The sequence below is a fragment of the Gossypium hirsutum genome, chromosome A09 (genome assembly GCF_007990345.1).
Source record: "Gossypium hirsutum isolate 1008001.06 chromosome A09, Gossypium_hirsutum_v2.1, whole genome shotgun sequence".
Taxonomy (NCBI): Eukaryota; Viridiplantae; Streptophyta; class Magnoliopsida; order Malvales; family Malvaceae; genus Gossypium; species Gossypium hirsutum.
The window spans coordinates 83,067,437-83,084,582 of NC_053432.1; the positions used below are offsets into that span (position 1 = coordinate 83,067,437).

The window sequence follows — 17,146 nt, forward strand, 5'->3', positions numbered from 1 at the left end:
GTAGTTTTTATATTTTTGTGGAAGATCTAAAAACATATGTATACATGTTAGAAATTTGAAGATTTAATTGTGTATTTTAATTTCAATTTTAGTTTATATATTTTAATTGGTGAATTCAATAAGTTAAGTTTTAATATTTTTAAATTTTAATACGGTAAATATATTAACCTGCAACGTCACGTCGATTTATTATTTTCACATATTATTCACTAAAAATACAGTTAATAGATTAACGATTGTAGTTTGCTAAAATTTTAAGATTTTAAAAGTATAAAAACTTAGAATGATTTTATCGGAGAATATTGACTAATTCTACAACTATAAATCTAGTACAAGATTAGTATTTGAATTTAACTAAGGCTCAAGACTAAAATTTTCAAAATTCAAAAAAGTAAAGGGATTAAAATTGCCCAATTCGAAAAATACAAAAACTAAAATTAATTAAATAATAGTACAAAGATTAAATTCACAACTTTTACAAAGTATGTCTCTAACTTTACCATTTCATTCAAGGCAAAATTTAATTTTTATATCAATTTTTTTATACATAAATGTCTAGTTTCTTATATTTTAAATATAATTATTTTTTTTGTCATATTTATCATATCTATAAATATAAATATATTACGACTGAGGGAGGGGGGGTGTAAGCTGTGTTAACCGTTGATCGATCATAATTTCTTTGAGATTTATGGTTTGGAGACACTGTATTTAACTTCTTTTTTTTCTATAATAATTTTACTTTTGATTTGCCTATAAATTCAAATGTCCAGAAGTTGAAATTTCTTTACCTACCCACCAAAGCATTAAACAGAATCGAGAAAGTAATTTTGCAGGAGCAAGATCGGGTTCGAAGCAGAGGGAGTTTGGATCATAGCAAGCCAAAAACCGCCTCAAATTTTAACAAAGATGCTAAAAGACATAGAACAAAGCTGTAATAAAGCTATAAATGATTGATGCATAGAACGTAAACACTCTTTACTAAATGTGTCCCTTAAAAGAAAAGATTACAAACTCACTCTAAACCTAAGACCCAATAAATTTTCCTCAAATACATTATCGGATCAAATAAGTAACAACTGAATTCGTGCACGAACTTGGTCTTCTGTTACCTTTTTTCAGTATCCATTGGAAGGTCGGAATACTGTATAGCCATTGATGCCGCATGCCAGATTTGAATAATCTTGGTTGTAGTATGGGTAACTGTCAACATCTGTATTCCTCATCCCGAGTAAAGATGGATCAGAAGAAGGCGTTGGCCACTGGGTTGGGACTAATCCATCAATTTGTCCATTGGCGTAAGGTAGGGGGTTAGCATGCGGAATAAATTCCCTCAGGGTATCGAAATGGTTGTCTGAGGAAGTACTGTAACCTTGTCGGAATCCATCATCATTGAAACTGTGCGCTCGGTCAAACCTGCATGCGCCATTCGAGGATCCCATCTCACCCGACATGCCCAAATTGGAAGGAAAAGAAAATTGCCGGTGAAATAAATGTGAACAGTTGCCAAGAGAACGGAACCCTGTTCCTACCCTAACTGCTCTCCCAACATTGTTTTCTTCATCAAGCAAGTCGTTGATTATATCAAGGTGTGGAAACTCATCTGCCAATACACCTTGGGAATGATATCCAGATGTACATGCAGGAAGCTCAGCAAAGACGTGTTCCTGGGTTTCATTACGTTCGGACTTGTACAGGTCAAGATTTTGGATCTCACTAAGCAATGAAGGATCAGAGTGCGTACTTCTACTGCCATCCCTTAGAGAACTCTCCAACCATTGAGGTGCATTTGGCAAGGTATCTCTAGTTACCATGGCAAATGGAAAGCCCGACTGGACAGAATTTGGCTCTATCCTATCGGGGCTATTGGGTATATAAACCGGTGCAGATACCAAGGCAGGTGGTTGTGAGTATGCTGGCAGTGAATTCACTCCTGAGCTACGGGAGTTGGGATGAGTGAAACCAGCTGAGCTAGAAGAAACATGGTTACCCATTATTGCATTTCTGTAAGACTGAGGAACATAACTAGTAGCTGGTGACGGGTCAGGACCTAAACGACCAGCTGCACTAACGGAACGAGCAAGAAAAGGAGTAGTTTGAACCGTAGAAACAAGAGTTGTTGGCCTAGGACCAGGAACTAGAGGAGCACTTGAGGGCCTTGACATGACAGATACTTGTGAGGTCATTAGTTTTTCTGTTGGTTTTGGAGCTGCAGCCTTCTGAATCTCGGATTTTGATATACCGGCCATTTGGAATGATGTACTTGAAGATGCAGGTTGATCACTTTGTTGCAAGCTGTTTGTCGTTGCCTTCCTAACTGGCATAGAATCCAAATTGCCAGCATTCCTGTACTCTGACTTGAACTGCACAGTAGGTGACAGATTTCTCGGAAGGCCACTCGGAGAGGATGGCATAGCAGCCGTCTTCTCTTTAGGTCTTTCTAAATCAACTTCTTCCTATTACATTGAGAAGATAAATAGCAATCATATGCAACTGTAGAAGTAACAAATGAAAACAGAAAAAATTAAGAGCTTAATGAGATGGAACGGAAATATAGCAATATATTACCTTTTTAACAGAATCCTGCTCAACCCACTTTGTCTGATCCGGCAAGGAGGAAACAGTAGCTACAGACTCGGATTCACCAGCCTTGCTACTTTCAGAAACATCATTGCGCTCCCCCACATCTAGTGTAGGACAAGAAGGCCGACTATTAGTTTCGACAGTCCAACCACCGCCATCGGTTGATGTTTTCCTTCGCTGATCCTTTCCTCTACAAAATTGAAGAGCCGTATGAGATAAAATACATTGTCTTCGCATCCAGACACATGGAAGAAACCTAAGCAACACTTTACCGGTTTGGTGATTTTTTATTTTGGTTGTTTGAAAATGAGTTCCCTTTGTAGTGCCCATTCATTACCACTGATCGTACTGAATCTGTTGAACACGTTGATGAACTATCATCCATTATAAATGTGCTCCTTCTATCAGCTACTCCATTCCGTACACATGGTAGACCATTTATGCCACTACTACTGGCTTCTGTGGGAGGATGAATTTCCGATGTATCTGTATCCCAGTTGACAGGACTAGCATCTCTGTCTTCTGAATCGGGCTGCAGAACTTCAGTGGCACCGTCCACCGAGTCAGAAACATCAGAAACATCACCCAGCACATCATTCTTTTCAGGCACATGCTGCAACTCCGCCATTATACGGACTTCCTTTTCATGATCCAGGTGGTTTTCTGATTGCTTCTCCTCTACTGCTACAATAACCTTCTCCCTCCCTTTATCTTTGCTTTTACGATTATTCCGCTTTTGCTTAGCCTACATAAGGAGAAAATATGTCGCATTCAGGAGGAAAAAAGTCTGTGCAATCTACTCACTTAATTCTTTCAACATGGAAGTAAAGCAGATATACTTGAAATTGCTTCCAAAAACTAAATTAGGGGATCTTTCTGGTAAACACCATGAAAGAAATTTGGGAAAATGCAAACCGTACTTCATTTTCTTGCACTCAGGTGGCCCAAGGAGAGTGTTCATTCTAATATTTAGAAAGACTAACATGCCCAAAACAAAGGGTTATACCTGTTTTTTCTTTGCTTTTTTCTCCTTTTCAGATGCTCCTCGTTTAGTCTTCTGCTCACTTTCAGCCAGCCATGCAGCTTCTTCACGAATGAGTTCTTCTTGCCTCTGCAAAGCAACAGCTTCCTGGTAGGCAACTTCTATCTTGTTGCTGGATATAAACGAAAAATTAGAGAATATAGATGCAAATAAGGAAATATCATTCATTACTATCCTAGGGAGATTTGCAACATAGAAGTTTGGAACACTACTGAAAATTAAGAATATGGTCATTCCAACAAACCGGCCAAAAATGTGTATAACGAATCCAAAGCCACGACTAACTGCATTACAACTTAATTATGTCCACATAATCCACCAGAAAATAAGATAATGTCCCACGTGTCAGTGAGAACTTAAGTTTACTAAGACATTGACCTATACACTGAGAGAAGACATAGTGTGCTTGTGCAATCACAACTTCGGATAAGAAGATATAGGCATGCCTTGTTAACAAAGTGCACGATCCCAAGTCACAATTAAGGAAAAAGGTAAATTCATTTTGCAAGGAAACTGCATGCTAAACTAAATTTTGAAGGGAGAGCAAATATATTTACAGTCAGCAATAAGAAAATTCTATGGACAAGTCTGAGTAACTTCTCAAAACTAAACAAAGTCCTTGCTACCACAAAGTCATCATAAAAGAAAAAAAAATCAATTAAAATTTGCATATTTAAAACAGAAGAAAATGTCTAGCAAAATGCAGGAGTCAGTGAACAATTTAAGTTTTACATAGCAACTCTTATCAAATAGTTACCCTCCATAGGTTTTTTTTAAAACTGTCGGCCCAAGAAAAATGTTAAGGTACTTTGAAAGAAAATTCACACATAATAACAACCTACATTCCCCTTTCCTTCCAGATTTCCATGGAGCAACCTATTTAATGGTTAATGCTACATGCTCCCTTGAACCCACACTTGATTGGACAAACACAAAATTATTAGACTAGACATGAGTCCTATGTTTATACTTGCATAAAAACACAAGGAGATAAAACACTGTTAACAGTATTTCCATAAGTAATGGAAAATATCAACAAGCTATTTTTTGTTAAAAAGTATGGAACCTGAATATATGAGCAAGAACAAATATTTCTACTGTCCTGCGACCCAGTTCTGTAAGATGCCTTTCATCACGCTCAATTGAATCCTTGTTGAAATCATCTCCAGAATTCCCATCCTACACTAAATGAAAAGCTTTGCTGAGCAAGGAAAAAGCTGAAACACCATTTTAAATATATATATACACACAAATTCATGTTGAGAGTAAAGGTTCTATTCTTTGTTGTTGTAAAAAACAATAATAAATGGCCCAAGGTTTGAATTATCTTTCTCAGAAAAGCATGTCAGAACAATGCAGTAGCTTTCAGAGAAGAGATAAACACCATGGAGAATTCATGCATTTGAAAGAGAAGTAGAGAATTCTACTAAATATTTTTATCTTGTTAAGAAATTTCAAAAATGGGATTACAAACTATTCTATATTAGTTTGAACCGAATGTTCTTACTCATTATAACCTACTATCAATATTCAGAAACTTACCTTTGTTCGGTTCTGAGGACCTTTCTCATCTTTCGGAGGTAATGGTTCCAAAGCAGCCCTTTCTAAAAGTAGCAGCACATCATCCACTAATACAAACATATCTTTCTCCACACGAACAATCGGAGCTGGCATTTCTTCAGTATCCAATAATTTTGACTTTGCTTTCTTGCCCTTGTTCTGTCCTTCGAGAGCCTTCAACCCACTATAGAGTGAATCCATTACCAAAGTAGATGTAACTTCCTTCTCTATAAAAAAGTGCTTCACAACTACTTTCAAAATCATATCTTTTTTCTCCCTGGACATTCGGCGCCTGGAATTTTGGTCAATCCCCGACCAGAAAGTACAAAAACTGCAACAATTTCAAACAAATAGATTGAGAGAAAAAGGCAACAAAAGGATAAATGTGATGACCAAACAAAATCACCAAACATAAAATCATTTACCTTGACCACTTAGCTTTGTCTTCTATGAACTTCCCTAGATTGCTTCGTCTATCATCCAAAAAACGACGACAAATTTGCTCTACATTTGCCAAATATACCCTAACAAGTTCTCTTCTATACTGACAATCAAGGCAACGAAAAGGCCGGTCTGCTTTCTCCCTACAGATTCAAAATGAAAAATTTAATTTGCTCATCCAGATGGAAAAAATATTAAAAGGAAGAAACACTAAATCAGATGTACACAAGTTAACACCAGAAATCAACTTGGCAGCAACATACCAAGGCTATATTTTCAGAATGAGGAAACAACTCCATGCAAGGAACCTTCTTAAACTATACTGACCGATTACTAAGCCAGCTTCTTCGTCAAAGATATAATACAATGGCAGAGTAAAACAATTATCAACCAAAAGTTTCTCCCGAGTCTTATACTTTCTGAAAACTGGGATTGCAAAAAAGTTGTGTTGATAAGCACGAAGAATGACATTCAAATTCTACATTTAAGTTGCTACTCATAAACAGCAGAAGGAAATTGGAAGGACTTACTTATCTACAAAGGCTATGCAATAAAATAATGAAGATCAGCATGATGGAGTACTTTTCTAAGAATTGAATCAAACGCCACATGCAGAGGTTTGTTTATCAATAAATTACTGAATACCTGATAACTTGAACTTGAGCTTTTATTATTAGTGTGTCAGATTCTATAAATCCATCATAAACTTTTGAGAGCTCCATAAACTTTTTCCACCCCCAGTCATGCTCTTTCTTCCAGAATCGATGTAAAGTATCTGCAATCCACAGCAAGTTATTCAGAGCTCATAATCTCTGTTATCCCTACTTAAACCATATCTGAGCCAACCAACCTGAATATTTTGATTTCTTTGGATCTTTATTCACAACAGCTATTGTAAACTGTGCAAAATGACTCCAACCTGTCTCAGAATATAGCGATGGACCACATAATTTCAATAACATATTACAGGAATGATAATATATCAAATATAAGATTCACTGACATCTGAAAAATATCAAACCTGGAAGAAGTTTGTCATGATTAGCAACACAGAGAAACAATGAGATATGATTGCAGACATCACAGCCTTGTGGATAAATTAAAATGTACCTATCAACCATGGCAAATAGCTGAACTCAAAACTAAGGAATTTCCCCTGATACAAAGCCATGTGTGTCTTTTCCTCCAAGAATATGAACTATGAAATTTAAAAGATCTATTATTGTCTACAAACAAATATATCCAAATGTAATTCCACAATGACATGAAAGAACAGGAATTCCAGAATGACAAATTATGAATTTGAAAAAGCAAAGAAGAAATTAATAGCCAATAACATATAAGCCCATACCACTTGTAGCCACCGACTTCAAACGCATTACTGCGAAGTTCTCTTTTGTTTATCTGCGAAAATTTCTCAATCTTCCATGTATACTTCCCATATAATTCAGAAGGTTTTGGCCCTATAAATAAGTAAATTCAGTTTAATAAGTTTTATCATAAAAATAGGAAGAATAGCAAAAACATATTCCAAACTCTTCACACTTAAAGTGGCAATATCAAAAAAGAAGTGGTTGAGAAAACGTCTTAACAAGTATTCCCTAGCCAGCTTAATTTCTGCTTTTAGTACACTCAGATGGTTCAAAACAAATATCATCTATTAGCAACCTACAGAATTCACCTCCCATTAAAAGAAGTAAACTCTTTAAAAAGTTATTATCATAAAAAAGGGAAGAATAACAAAAATATATTCCAAACAGTTCAGACTTAAAATGGCAATAAAAAAAAGAACCAGTTGAGAAAATTTCTTGATAAGTATACCGTAACCAGATTAATTTGCACTCAAATAGTTCAGAAGAAACACCGTCTATTAGCAAGTTAGCCTATTCAACACTTGTGTTCGATAATCTACCATCCATCAGTGAGATAGATAGGAAAAAAACAATGAACAAGTCGAAACCATCTATGCTAAAATTAATCTCCAGAAAACCGTGGCTCCACTTAACATGCTTCAATAACTTAGTCCAACAATACTAACTACGATTATAAGTAATTTCTAGACACCAGAAACCACTCAGTCGCATTCCAAAATGCAGTCAATTATAACTATGATTATAAGTAATTTCTAGACATCAGAGATCCCTCAGTTGCATTCCAAAATGCAATCAGTTATAACTACGATTTTAAGTAATTTCTACACATCAGAGACCATCATTCACATTACAAAGGTCAAACAGCAACAACACAATAGACTCACTAAAATTGAATGCAAGCCAATTGTCTTATCTTGCCACTACATGTTTTTGATCACTCATTGTCTTGGATGTTATAAGGGAAAAATTCACCCTAAAGCTTGGACCAACTTTGTAATGGTTGTCAATAAACAAACAGCATAACAAAACAAGTTTAAAAGAACAAAGAGCACTCAAACAAACATGAAAGGGATCTAAAGGCATACCACCATCATTGCCATCATCAGAGTCCCAGTAAAGCAGCGAGGTTGAAGGTGTTCCATTTTCTACCTGCTCAGAAGACTGCCATTCAGCCAACGCTTCCCCTGTTTGGCAATGCTGCCCGCTTGAAATCCCTTCAGCATATCTTCCTACACCACAGTCCTCACTTGCAATGCCAGCCATCCTCACGCTTCAAACTCCTTCTCATACACGCTTTCAGCTCCACTTGCTACACAATAGAAAAACCCAGTTAAGAAACCACTTAGACATCATTGCCATATGGGCATATACATATACATTTTCAGCACAGAATCCAATACCCAATAGTAGAACTACAATTACATAAAAACTTCCACGGTCCTTTACGAATAAAATTACAAACATTATCACCTGAAAACCATACAAGCTTTCAAAGATAATCATTAATTTAATTAGTCGAATTCAGCTACTACAACCACTCAAAACGGAGAAAAAAAACGACCATTAAAATACAATAAAACCCTCATCAGAAAACATTAATAAAATCAATACTCTACCTTAAAAAAGAATCAAACAGAAACTTATGACACAACTCATAACACCCAAATTAACAAAATATCGAATTAAAACCCAATAACATGAATCGAAATCCAAGTTAAACCCCTAAATAGATAATAACGATCACTAGATTAAAAACCTAGATTAAAATCAAACCCTAGGAAAACAAATTTGAAATAATAATAATAATAATAATAAAGGGCCTAATTAATTAAAGAAAAATCAATAAGACTCTGACTACATAGCAAAGATCGAATGGAGATAACGAACCTGAAAATAAAAAGAGTCAACGGAGGGTATTTTTTTTCCTTTATTTTTTTTGGTTTCAAATGGGGGGCTTTGGCAGCTCTCTTGAGATTCTAGAGAGAGAAAGAAAGAGAGACAATGGAGAAAAAGGGGAAGCAGCAAAAGAGGAACAAGAAAACCCAGCACAATTTTAATTTTCTTTTTTATAATAAAATTCTGAAAATTCATTTTTTTTTCAATTTACTATTTATTCATATATTTTGGAAGGTCAAAATATGTCACTACTATCTGTACTTTAGCAAACTTTGACATTTACTCCCTATATTTAAAATATGCTTCGAATTTCTATACTTTTCGCATTAGTTTTTTAAATTTGAAAATGTAAGTCAATTTGATTACAAATATTTTTGTTACATGGTTACTAAGTAATCAATGAATTTACTAAAATGGCTACAAGTGAGCAATAATTTTAATAGAAAAAAATTGGTGTTATTGAAAAATAGAAAGATTATATTCTTTTTTAATCAAATTTATATGTAAAAAGAATATAGGAACTTGAATAGGTTTTAATCATTTAAAAGTTCTAGTACAATTGTACACTCAAATCTTAAGTCGAAATAAGACCTAGAAAAAATTGAAGCAAATAAATGAATTTTTATTTATGAAATTAAGAATTACAATCTTTAGAAAAAATTAATTTATTATTTTCTTTGATGTAGTTTTAATCCAAATGTTGTCTAGATTTAATCTTGAATGAAACCAGGTAGTTTCAAAGGTTATTGAGACTTGGAGATGCTTACTTTGAGATTTTAATTTGATATGTATTCAATAATTTTCGAGGATTGACCTCAAATCAATGAAATTCACTTTAAGGGTTATCAAGACTTATATCAAAAATGGGTTTGAATAGTTGCTTTCTTTAAATTATTTGAGATTGATCTAATGATCATTTGGATTTGATCTTGGATCAACATTGTTCGTTTCAAAAGTCATTATGATTTAATTTGAAAAACAAGTTTTATCCAATTGGATTTGAAAATGTAAGTAATAACAGTTATTGAAAAGTGACAATGAATTTAATAAAAGAAATTTAACAAAGTTATTGAAAAGTAAAGAAATTAACATATTTTAACCATTTAACGACTTTGAACATAAAAGTAGAAGAATTAAATTTAAAATGTATAAATAATACAAAGACTTTGAACATATTTTAACCATTTAACAATTCTAGTATAATTGTACACTAAAATTTCAAGTTGAAATAAGATTTGGATCTTTTTCTTTACAAACCCACCCCCCTCAAAAAAAAAAAAAATAAGACCTGGAAAAAATTGGAATAAATAAAAGAAAAGCTTTGATTTAATGATCGTCTAAACTTGATCTTAAATAAATGTGGGTTGATTGGATAAATCATATTTTTTTCCTTGATAAAGTTTTGATCTAATGATCGTCTAAACTTAATCTTAAATAAATGTGGGCCGATTGGATAAATCATTTTATTTTGCCCCTTGATAAAGCTTTGATCTAATGATCGTATAAACTTAATCTTTGATAGACTTGGGTTGATTAAAAGATTATCCATATTTGAAGGTGTCTGCTTGATAATTTAATTTAATTTAATTTAATAATAATTGCGAAATGGTACGTGATATCATTATTTTTAATAACTTTCGTTAAATATTGACAACTTGACATATTTACTAACAAGTGTTAAGTTAAGTAGGCCATCGATGTTAAGCTTATACTAGTTTATTGGGGGCAGATTCTAAGTAACTGAAATAAAAGAAGGCAAATCTCTCCTATTCATCGGTGGAGAAAAGGCAAAGAATTCTCCAGCCGCTAATATCACCTAAGGAAGTGCTCTTTAGGATGGGCATGACCAAAGACTAGAGCATTGCAAGTAAGCCATACCTTCCATAAGGTGAAAATAAACAGTACATTCCAAGGTATTTTCGATTTGATTGCCCATATTTTCGATGAAAGATTTGCTGTGAGCTAATCCTTCCACTCAGTACCACAAATGGAGGAGACTTGGGTAGTAGTGTGGATGGAACGCTAAAAGCTTCTTGTAGTTTGGCAATCATTAAATAGATGTTGTATATTTTATTGAGAACTAAAACATAATAAACATAAATCCTCCAACTAGAAGTGTCTTGGCCGAGCGAAAGATTTTGTGAGAACTGCCTTAAACCTACCTTTCCAAAGGAATATTTTCAATTTAGGAAGTAATCTAGATTTCCAAATATATTTCTACAGTTGTGAGTTTTGATCTAGGGACAAATGCACTCATATCCAATGCCAAAGAATATACATTTGTAAGTGTGAAACAACCATTATTTGATTGAACGTCCAATTACATTTCTCTCAATGAAGTGATATTTGGATGAATTTCATTATTGATCTTAATTTTGATCAGTTATCTAATAAAAATTTAATCGTCCATCTAAGTGTAATAAGGATTTCTATGTTATTGAAAGGAAATTAAAAAATAAAAATATTAATTATTGAATTGAAATTTCAAATCATAAGCATGAAAATCTAATTTTTATTTTTTCAAAAACAAATATAAAATATAAAATTTAACAGATATTTTACCCAAAAATATACAGTGGACAGCACAACCTTACATATTATACAAATAAATAATTAAAATGTAATATAAAATAAAATACCAAATACAATATAAATATGTAAATGTTTATAAATTATAATAATATAAATTAATAAAATCTTAAAATTTATAAAAATGAAAACATATATTTATTCTGTATTCCTCATGGTTTTTACGATTTTATTCCCCATTGTTATTTATATATTTTTGTTGCTTTTAGTACTTGTATTGGATTGAACGTCTAACAAAATTAATTATACGAATCTAAATTGAGACGTCAAATTATAGAAGTACTATGCATGAATGTAATAAATTAATTTTGACACCAAACAATAAAAATAATAATTATGTATAATCAAAATGTTTAACAAAATCTAAATTGAGAGGTAAAAAAATTATACGAATATCATCGAGTGGCAAAGCAGGCTTGATCCCGTAAAATATTTTTAAAATAACTTTTATTTATTAAAAAAACTCATTCATTACATTTTTTAAAATACCTTTTTTATCTTCTATTCAAAATAAATTAAACAGGGTGAGAAATAAAAATCATATAATAAAAAAATATAAAAAAATATTTTGAAGGGTTAAAAAGAGAAAACAAATTAAAGAAAAAGAGATTTTTTTTTGCCCAAAAAAGGTGTATAAATAAGGAGATTGTATTTACTTACAAATATATATCTAGGGTTAGTTGTGAAATCCACTTTTTCTCTAATTTATTTTTCTAAAGGGTTTATTTTTTCTGAGTTAATTGCAACAACATCCCTAAACTATGGCTTTTATTTTAAATTGGTCCTCAAATTTTAAAGCATTTTAATTACATATTCAAACTATAGAAGTTATATCAAATTTTGAGATTTCTGAAGCTTTTATAGAAGCTTTATTAAACACCAATTTTTTCTATTTTACTTTATTTTTAATTTTTATTTTTAAAAGTTATGCAGCAACATTTTACCTTTCTTTAAAATTTTTATTGTAAATTATGCCACATAAGATTTAATGTATCATTTAATAGTTTTAATAATTGAAGAACCTAATTGATATAACATTGATAGTTTAGAGATGTTATTAAAATATTTTAAAGTTTGGAGACCAAATTTTTATTGTTTTAGTTCTCTTTGATTTTTTGGGCCAGTTTTAGAGTTGGGCTTGAAAGGAGTAAAAATGGGTTTGGGCATGTTTTGAATGGCCTTTTTAGCTTTGTCTTTGGGTTAATAATAATGGATTGCTCTATTCTTATTATTTTGTTACTTGCTCTATTTTTATTATTACGTTTTTATGGAGATAATTTTAGCATTTTGGTTAATTTTATTACATTTTATAATTTTTTCAGCTTAATTATATTATATTGTATTTACTTGGTTCCAATTTTTACTTCTATTTTATTTTCATTTTTATTATTTCTAGATAATAATGAATTTATCGTGTGTAAAAATAAAATACATATTGAAAAAATTTTGAGAGAGCATCCAATTCGGTGGAACAAAATTTTTAGCGAAAAGTGCATTTGGAATAGAGAGCAGATCGATGGATTGGAATATATTGTTTGATGGAGCCGATTAAATTTTAATTTTGGTTTAATTTTCACATTTTACTAGTATAATTATTTTTGTGGTACAAATTTTCGTTAAATTACGTGTAAATTACTGCATGATATTTTATTAAGTTAAAAAGTAAACAAATTTAAATTATTTCCATTCAAGTTAAAAAAATCGTGGAAAAGATGAAACCCTTTTCATGAGTATGTTTAATTTTTTAGTCTAGATGGAATAATTTAAATTTATTTGTTTGTTTTTTAACCTAATAAAATGTCATGTCAGTAATTTACATATTAGTTAATGGAAAGTTGTGCCACAAAAATAATGAGATTAGTGGAATGTGAAGATTGAACCAAAAATAAAGTTTGATGTATACAAATGTACCAAACTAAAAATTTAAAATTGATGTTTACATTGAAAATTGTATTAAAGTTCATGTATAATTATGATATTTATCAAATTATAAATGGATTTAACTTAAAACAATCAATACACTTAAATAGTTTAAACCTCTCACTTTCATGTCAAATGTAAATTCTAATAAATTAGTTTGGAAAGACACCTAGTAATTGAATTTGGGTGTAATTGCGCGTAATTACACAATGTGGCATATTTAAGTAACCATTGTAATTGATGGGTCCCACTAAATTGGGTGTGATTGGAGCACTTCAATTACACTTTCCAATTCTTAGGAGGGAGGGTGAGAATTGGAGTAATTATATAGATAATTACACCCAAATCCAAATTTAATAAAATAATTTTTTATACAAGTTCTAAAAATTATTTTATAAGTATGAACACGTATGATTGTTTGGGATGGTTATGAAAATAAATTTTCTTATATTATAAAATATAAAAAATTATAAAAATAAATTGTGTGTTTTATAAAATTATAACAAAAAAATTAAAATATTTAAATCCTAAAATGTTTCTAAAGTTATGGCTAAAAAAATTATTATAAAAAAATAATTTGCATGTTGTAAAAGTGTTATAATATTTTTATTTGTAAAAAGTTATGGCTAAGTATGGATATAACTTATTTACGTGTCCATGCTATATATTATACAAAATAATATATTTATTCATAAAAAATGTTTTACTTTTTTATCATAATTTATTTAGAAAAAATATATTATTTATAAGAAATGTTATGAAAGTTTTGAACCATTTATAAATTTTTTTTATAAATATTATATTTTTTTTACTTAATTTACATATTATAAAAAGGGGTTTAACCTAATTTTTATAATTAAAGATATAGACTATTTGGATTATGAAATCAAATATTATAAGGTCAATATTAATTATGTAAATAAAAAAAAAGTATCTTGCAACATATGTAGGTATGATATCATTTGAGAGAATGGTGATAGATTCAAGAACCATAGACAACTCGTGAGCTCTTTAATGTGAGACATTTAGGGCTTTAAAAATAGATGAAAAAACATTTGTTTTTCTTAAAAAAAAAACATTTCTCATATTAACAACATCAGCTCAATATAGCATAAAAATCAAAATTGGATTGTAGTAGCATATTGTATATTTCATAATTTCAATAATAGGGAGAATTGAGATGACCCATAATTTGTAGAGTACATGAAAGAAAAAGATATTGATAATTTTAATAATGCATGTCCAAATTCATATAATGATGAACTCAGTCAATGATTAACATATGATGATAAGTAACATATGTTAAATATTAAAGAAAAATAACCCAACAAATATGTACTAAAACAATTACATATAATAGTTATTTATCGTACTATTTTTATTAATAATAATATTGTCGATTAATTATAGAAATTGTAGTGATATATCTTAAAGATTTTGAAAGAGCTCAGCCACATAATGTTAGTTTGATAAAGATTTTAAAAAAATCTAAAAGGGAAAGAAAATTTAATGAATTGCATGTTATTTTGTGGATGAAGTTTCATTGGCATAGTGAAAACGATTGGATTGTTGTGTTGGGTAATTATTGTTGCTTGAGACGTATAGAAATTTAGTTTCCTATTTTGCATTGGAATGAGTTTAAGAGACGTACGGATCTCAACTTTGAATGTTACATGATGCTCACAGCTAATGGAATGCAACTATTCTGAATGTCATCATCATAAATGTAATATTATAATAATTTGGTATGTTAGAAACATATTAATTAAAATTTTAAAAATATAAAATTTATTTAAATTATAATAATAAATTTTAAAAATATAATTACTAAAATTAATTCAATGGATATTTCAATTTTTATCTATATAGAAAAAAATGTTAGGATACAGAAGCTGTGTTAGCAAAATCATTATCATGTATTCTTTATTTATTTAAGTCTTGAGCTTGAATCGCAATCCTGGAGCAATCATCCATGGAGAAATCTGCCCCTCTCCATGCATGCCATGTAAACAAAATCACCATCATCATCAACAGAGCCCATGCGTTAACGTTCCTCCATTCCATCGCCATACTGTTCTTGATTCATTACAGGCTTTCCTTGCAACAATACACCTGACTAACACCAAAATGAAAGCATAAAGCACCTTTCAGCACAAGGCACATATCAAACCGAACAAGGAAAACTAAATCACACCAAAATAAGGCCAAGAAATTCCTGAAGCCTGCAATTGAATCAGCTCACCAAACAACACCCAAATATCATATACATAACTCCCCTGCAAATAGTAAGAGCATAGACGGATGAGCACCAAAAAGACTTGCAATGAATGCATCCACCCCTTGCCAGCCGAAACCCCAAATAGAAAAGAATAAGCAGATAAAAGGTCCCATGCCCACAATAAGCTCTGCCCATCAGTCCCTACCAGAGGAGCCATGGCCAAGAAAACTATCAGTCTTAATGCAATCCACAAAGCTTGTTGAGATTTTTCCTTAAGGTCAGCTCTTTTTGAGTTCAAGTCCTTTTCGCTGGCAAGTTTGTTGGAATAGAAGCAACATTGGTCATTATAGTTAGCAAAGGTCCAACAAAGAAAAACCCAACATGCAGTGAAAAACTCAAAACCTACTGCCATTAAGCCCAACACGGCAACAGTTTTTCCATTGGAGAGAAACCACAAGAAGCACAAAAGATACCCAAAAGGGCGGCACAAGCACAACATCACCATATCGAAATGCTATCCCTTTTCCTCCATGCTCAAACATAACCTCCCAAGAAAGAAAAACCATAACAAAACTCCCTTAGTTAAGAAATCTTCACCGCAATTCAGCACGATAAACAAGGAGAAACAATGATAAAAAATGCTGACAACCGTGAAGTAAAACACAAGAAAAACAATCAAACACATTTGACCAGCCAAGTAAAGCAAAAAAATCTCCTTGCAAACTCAACGTCCCTCAGAACTACTTCTCCATTGATTGCCTCTCAATAATGTCAGCCATCTCTTTAATCACTTCTTCCTCATTTCCAATCACTCTAAGGGTGAGTTTGGATGGACGGTGCGTTTACCTGTGGTTAGTGTAAAAACAGCGGTGGCGGTGAGATTAGATACTGTAGCGGTACTGTAGCGTGAGATAAAAAGTAAGCTAAACGCACCGCACCCCACCCAATCGCCCATCCAAACCCACCCTAAGACCCAACAATTTACCAATTTCCCACGCCTTCTCAGCTTCCTTTAGGATAATCCTTTTTTCTGTTTTTAAAGTCCGAATCCGATTAAGAGGCGTTCGCAATTATCGGCCTTAGAACTCGAGACCACAACCCCTTTTTTTCTTGAGAATTTAGAAACAAATCTTCAATTTCTTCAATTGATCTCACTTTTCTATTTCTCTTAACACCCCAAAGCTTGATATCCAGAGAATTTTGATCAACTCCTACATTTGAATCCGGGACATCTACGTCACTCCCCTCTGCTAACATGTTTGGATTTTGGCGACCATATAATTTTAAAAAATTATGAAAATGATTCAACTTCAATATTAATTATGGTAATTACTTGATTTCTACAGTAAAGTTTAGTGCCTCCACTTTACTAGGCGGCACCACCTTAAAAATTCAAATTTTTTTTACCACCTAACAAATTGGCGGCACCGGACTAAAACGTGTAAGAATAAAAAACGTTCAAGGTCCTGATGAAATAATTACCCTTTTTAATTTGGCTGAAAGAAGAGTGCCATGTATGGCACA

General features: G+C 31.9%; 2 protein-coding genes across 4 annotated transcripts; both read right to left on the minus strand.

The window, feature by feature from the left end:
* Positions 1-938: 938 nt before the first annotated feature.
* On the minus strand, positions 939-9,047 carry LOC107928533 (TNF receptor-associated factor homolog 1a). Its single transcript, XM_016859783.2, has 13 exons — positions 8,887-9,047; positions 8,085-8,308; positions 6,978-7,089; positions 6,648-6,736; positions 6,477-6,545; positions 6,272-6,401; positions 5,611-5,769; positions 5,168-5,516; positions 4,692-4,804; positions 3,590-3,737; positions 2,856-3,328; positions 2,569-2,773; positions 939-2,456 (listed from the first exon to the last, which is right to left on the minus strand). The coding sequence occupies exons 2-13, from the start codon at positions 8,260-8,262 to the stop codon at positions 1,119-1,121; spliced, it is 3,363 nt and encodes a 1,120-aa protein (XP_016715272.2). The 5' UTR covers positions 8,263-8,308; positions 8,887-9,047; the 3' UTR covers positions 939-1,118.
* A 6,205-nt stretch (positions 9,048-15,252) lies between these two features.
* LOC107928518 (uncharacterized) lies at positions 15,253-16,237 on the minus strand. Of its 3 annotated transcripts, none has more exons than XM_041077258.1 (2): positions 15,647-16,237; positions 15,253-15,516 (listed from the first exon to the last, which is right to left on the minus strand). In XM_041077258.1, exons 1-2 carry the CDS (start codon positions 16,125-16,127, stop codon positions 15,449-15,451), a joined length of 549 nt encoding a protein of 182 aa, XP_040933192.1. In that variant the 5' UTR covers positions 16,128-16,237; the 3' UTR covers positions 15,253-15,448. The 3 variants fall into 3 exon arrangements, with proteins under 3 accessions (XP_040933192.1, XP_040933191.1, XP_016715253.2); XM_041077257.1 differs by having other exon boundaries at positions 15,253-15,520; positions 15,599-16,235; XM_016859764.2 differs by having other exon boundaries at positions 15,253-15,520; positions 15,647-16,230.
* Positions 16,238-17,146: the final 909 nt, after the last annotated feature.

Bases quoted from the DNA above. Each gene is read 5' to 3' on its own strand.
- LOC107928533 (XM_016859783.2), bottom strand. From the start codon at position 8,262: ATGGCTGGCATTGCAAGTGAGGACTGTGGTGTAGGAAGATATGCTGAA. The intron at 7,090-8,084 runs GTATGCCTTTAG...ACTTATTTATAG, and splicing joins TGATGATGGCAATGATGGTG to GGCCAAAACCTTCTGAATTA. The intron at 5,770-6,271 runs GTATTCAGTAAT...TTGAATCTGTAG, and splicing joins GCTCAAGTTCAAGTTATCAG to GGAGAAAGCAGACCGGCCTT.
- LOC107928518 (XM_041077257.1), bottom strand. From the start codon at position 16,127: ATGGTGATGTTGTGCTTGTGCCGCCCTTTTGGGTATCTTTTGTGCTTC. The intron at 15,521-15,598 runs GTGTGATTTAGT...TTTTGGTGTTAG, and splicing joins AATTTCTTGGCCTTATTTTG to TCAGGTGTATTGTTGCAAGG.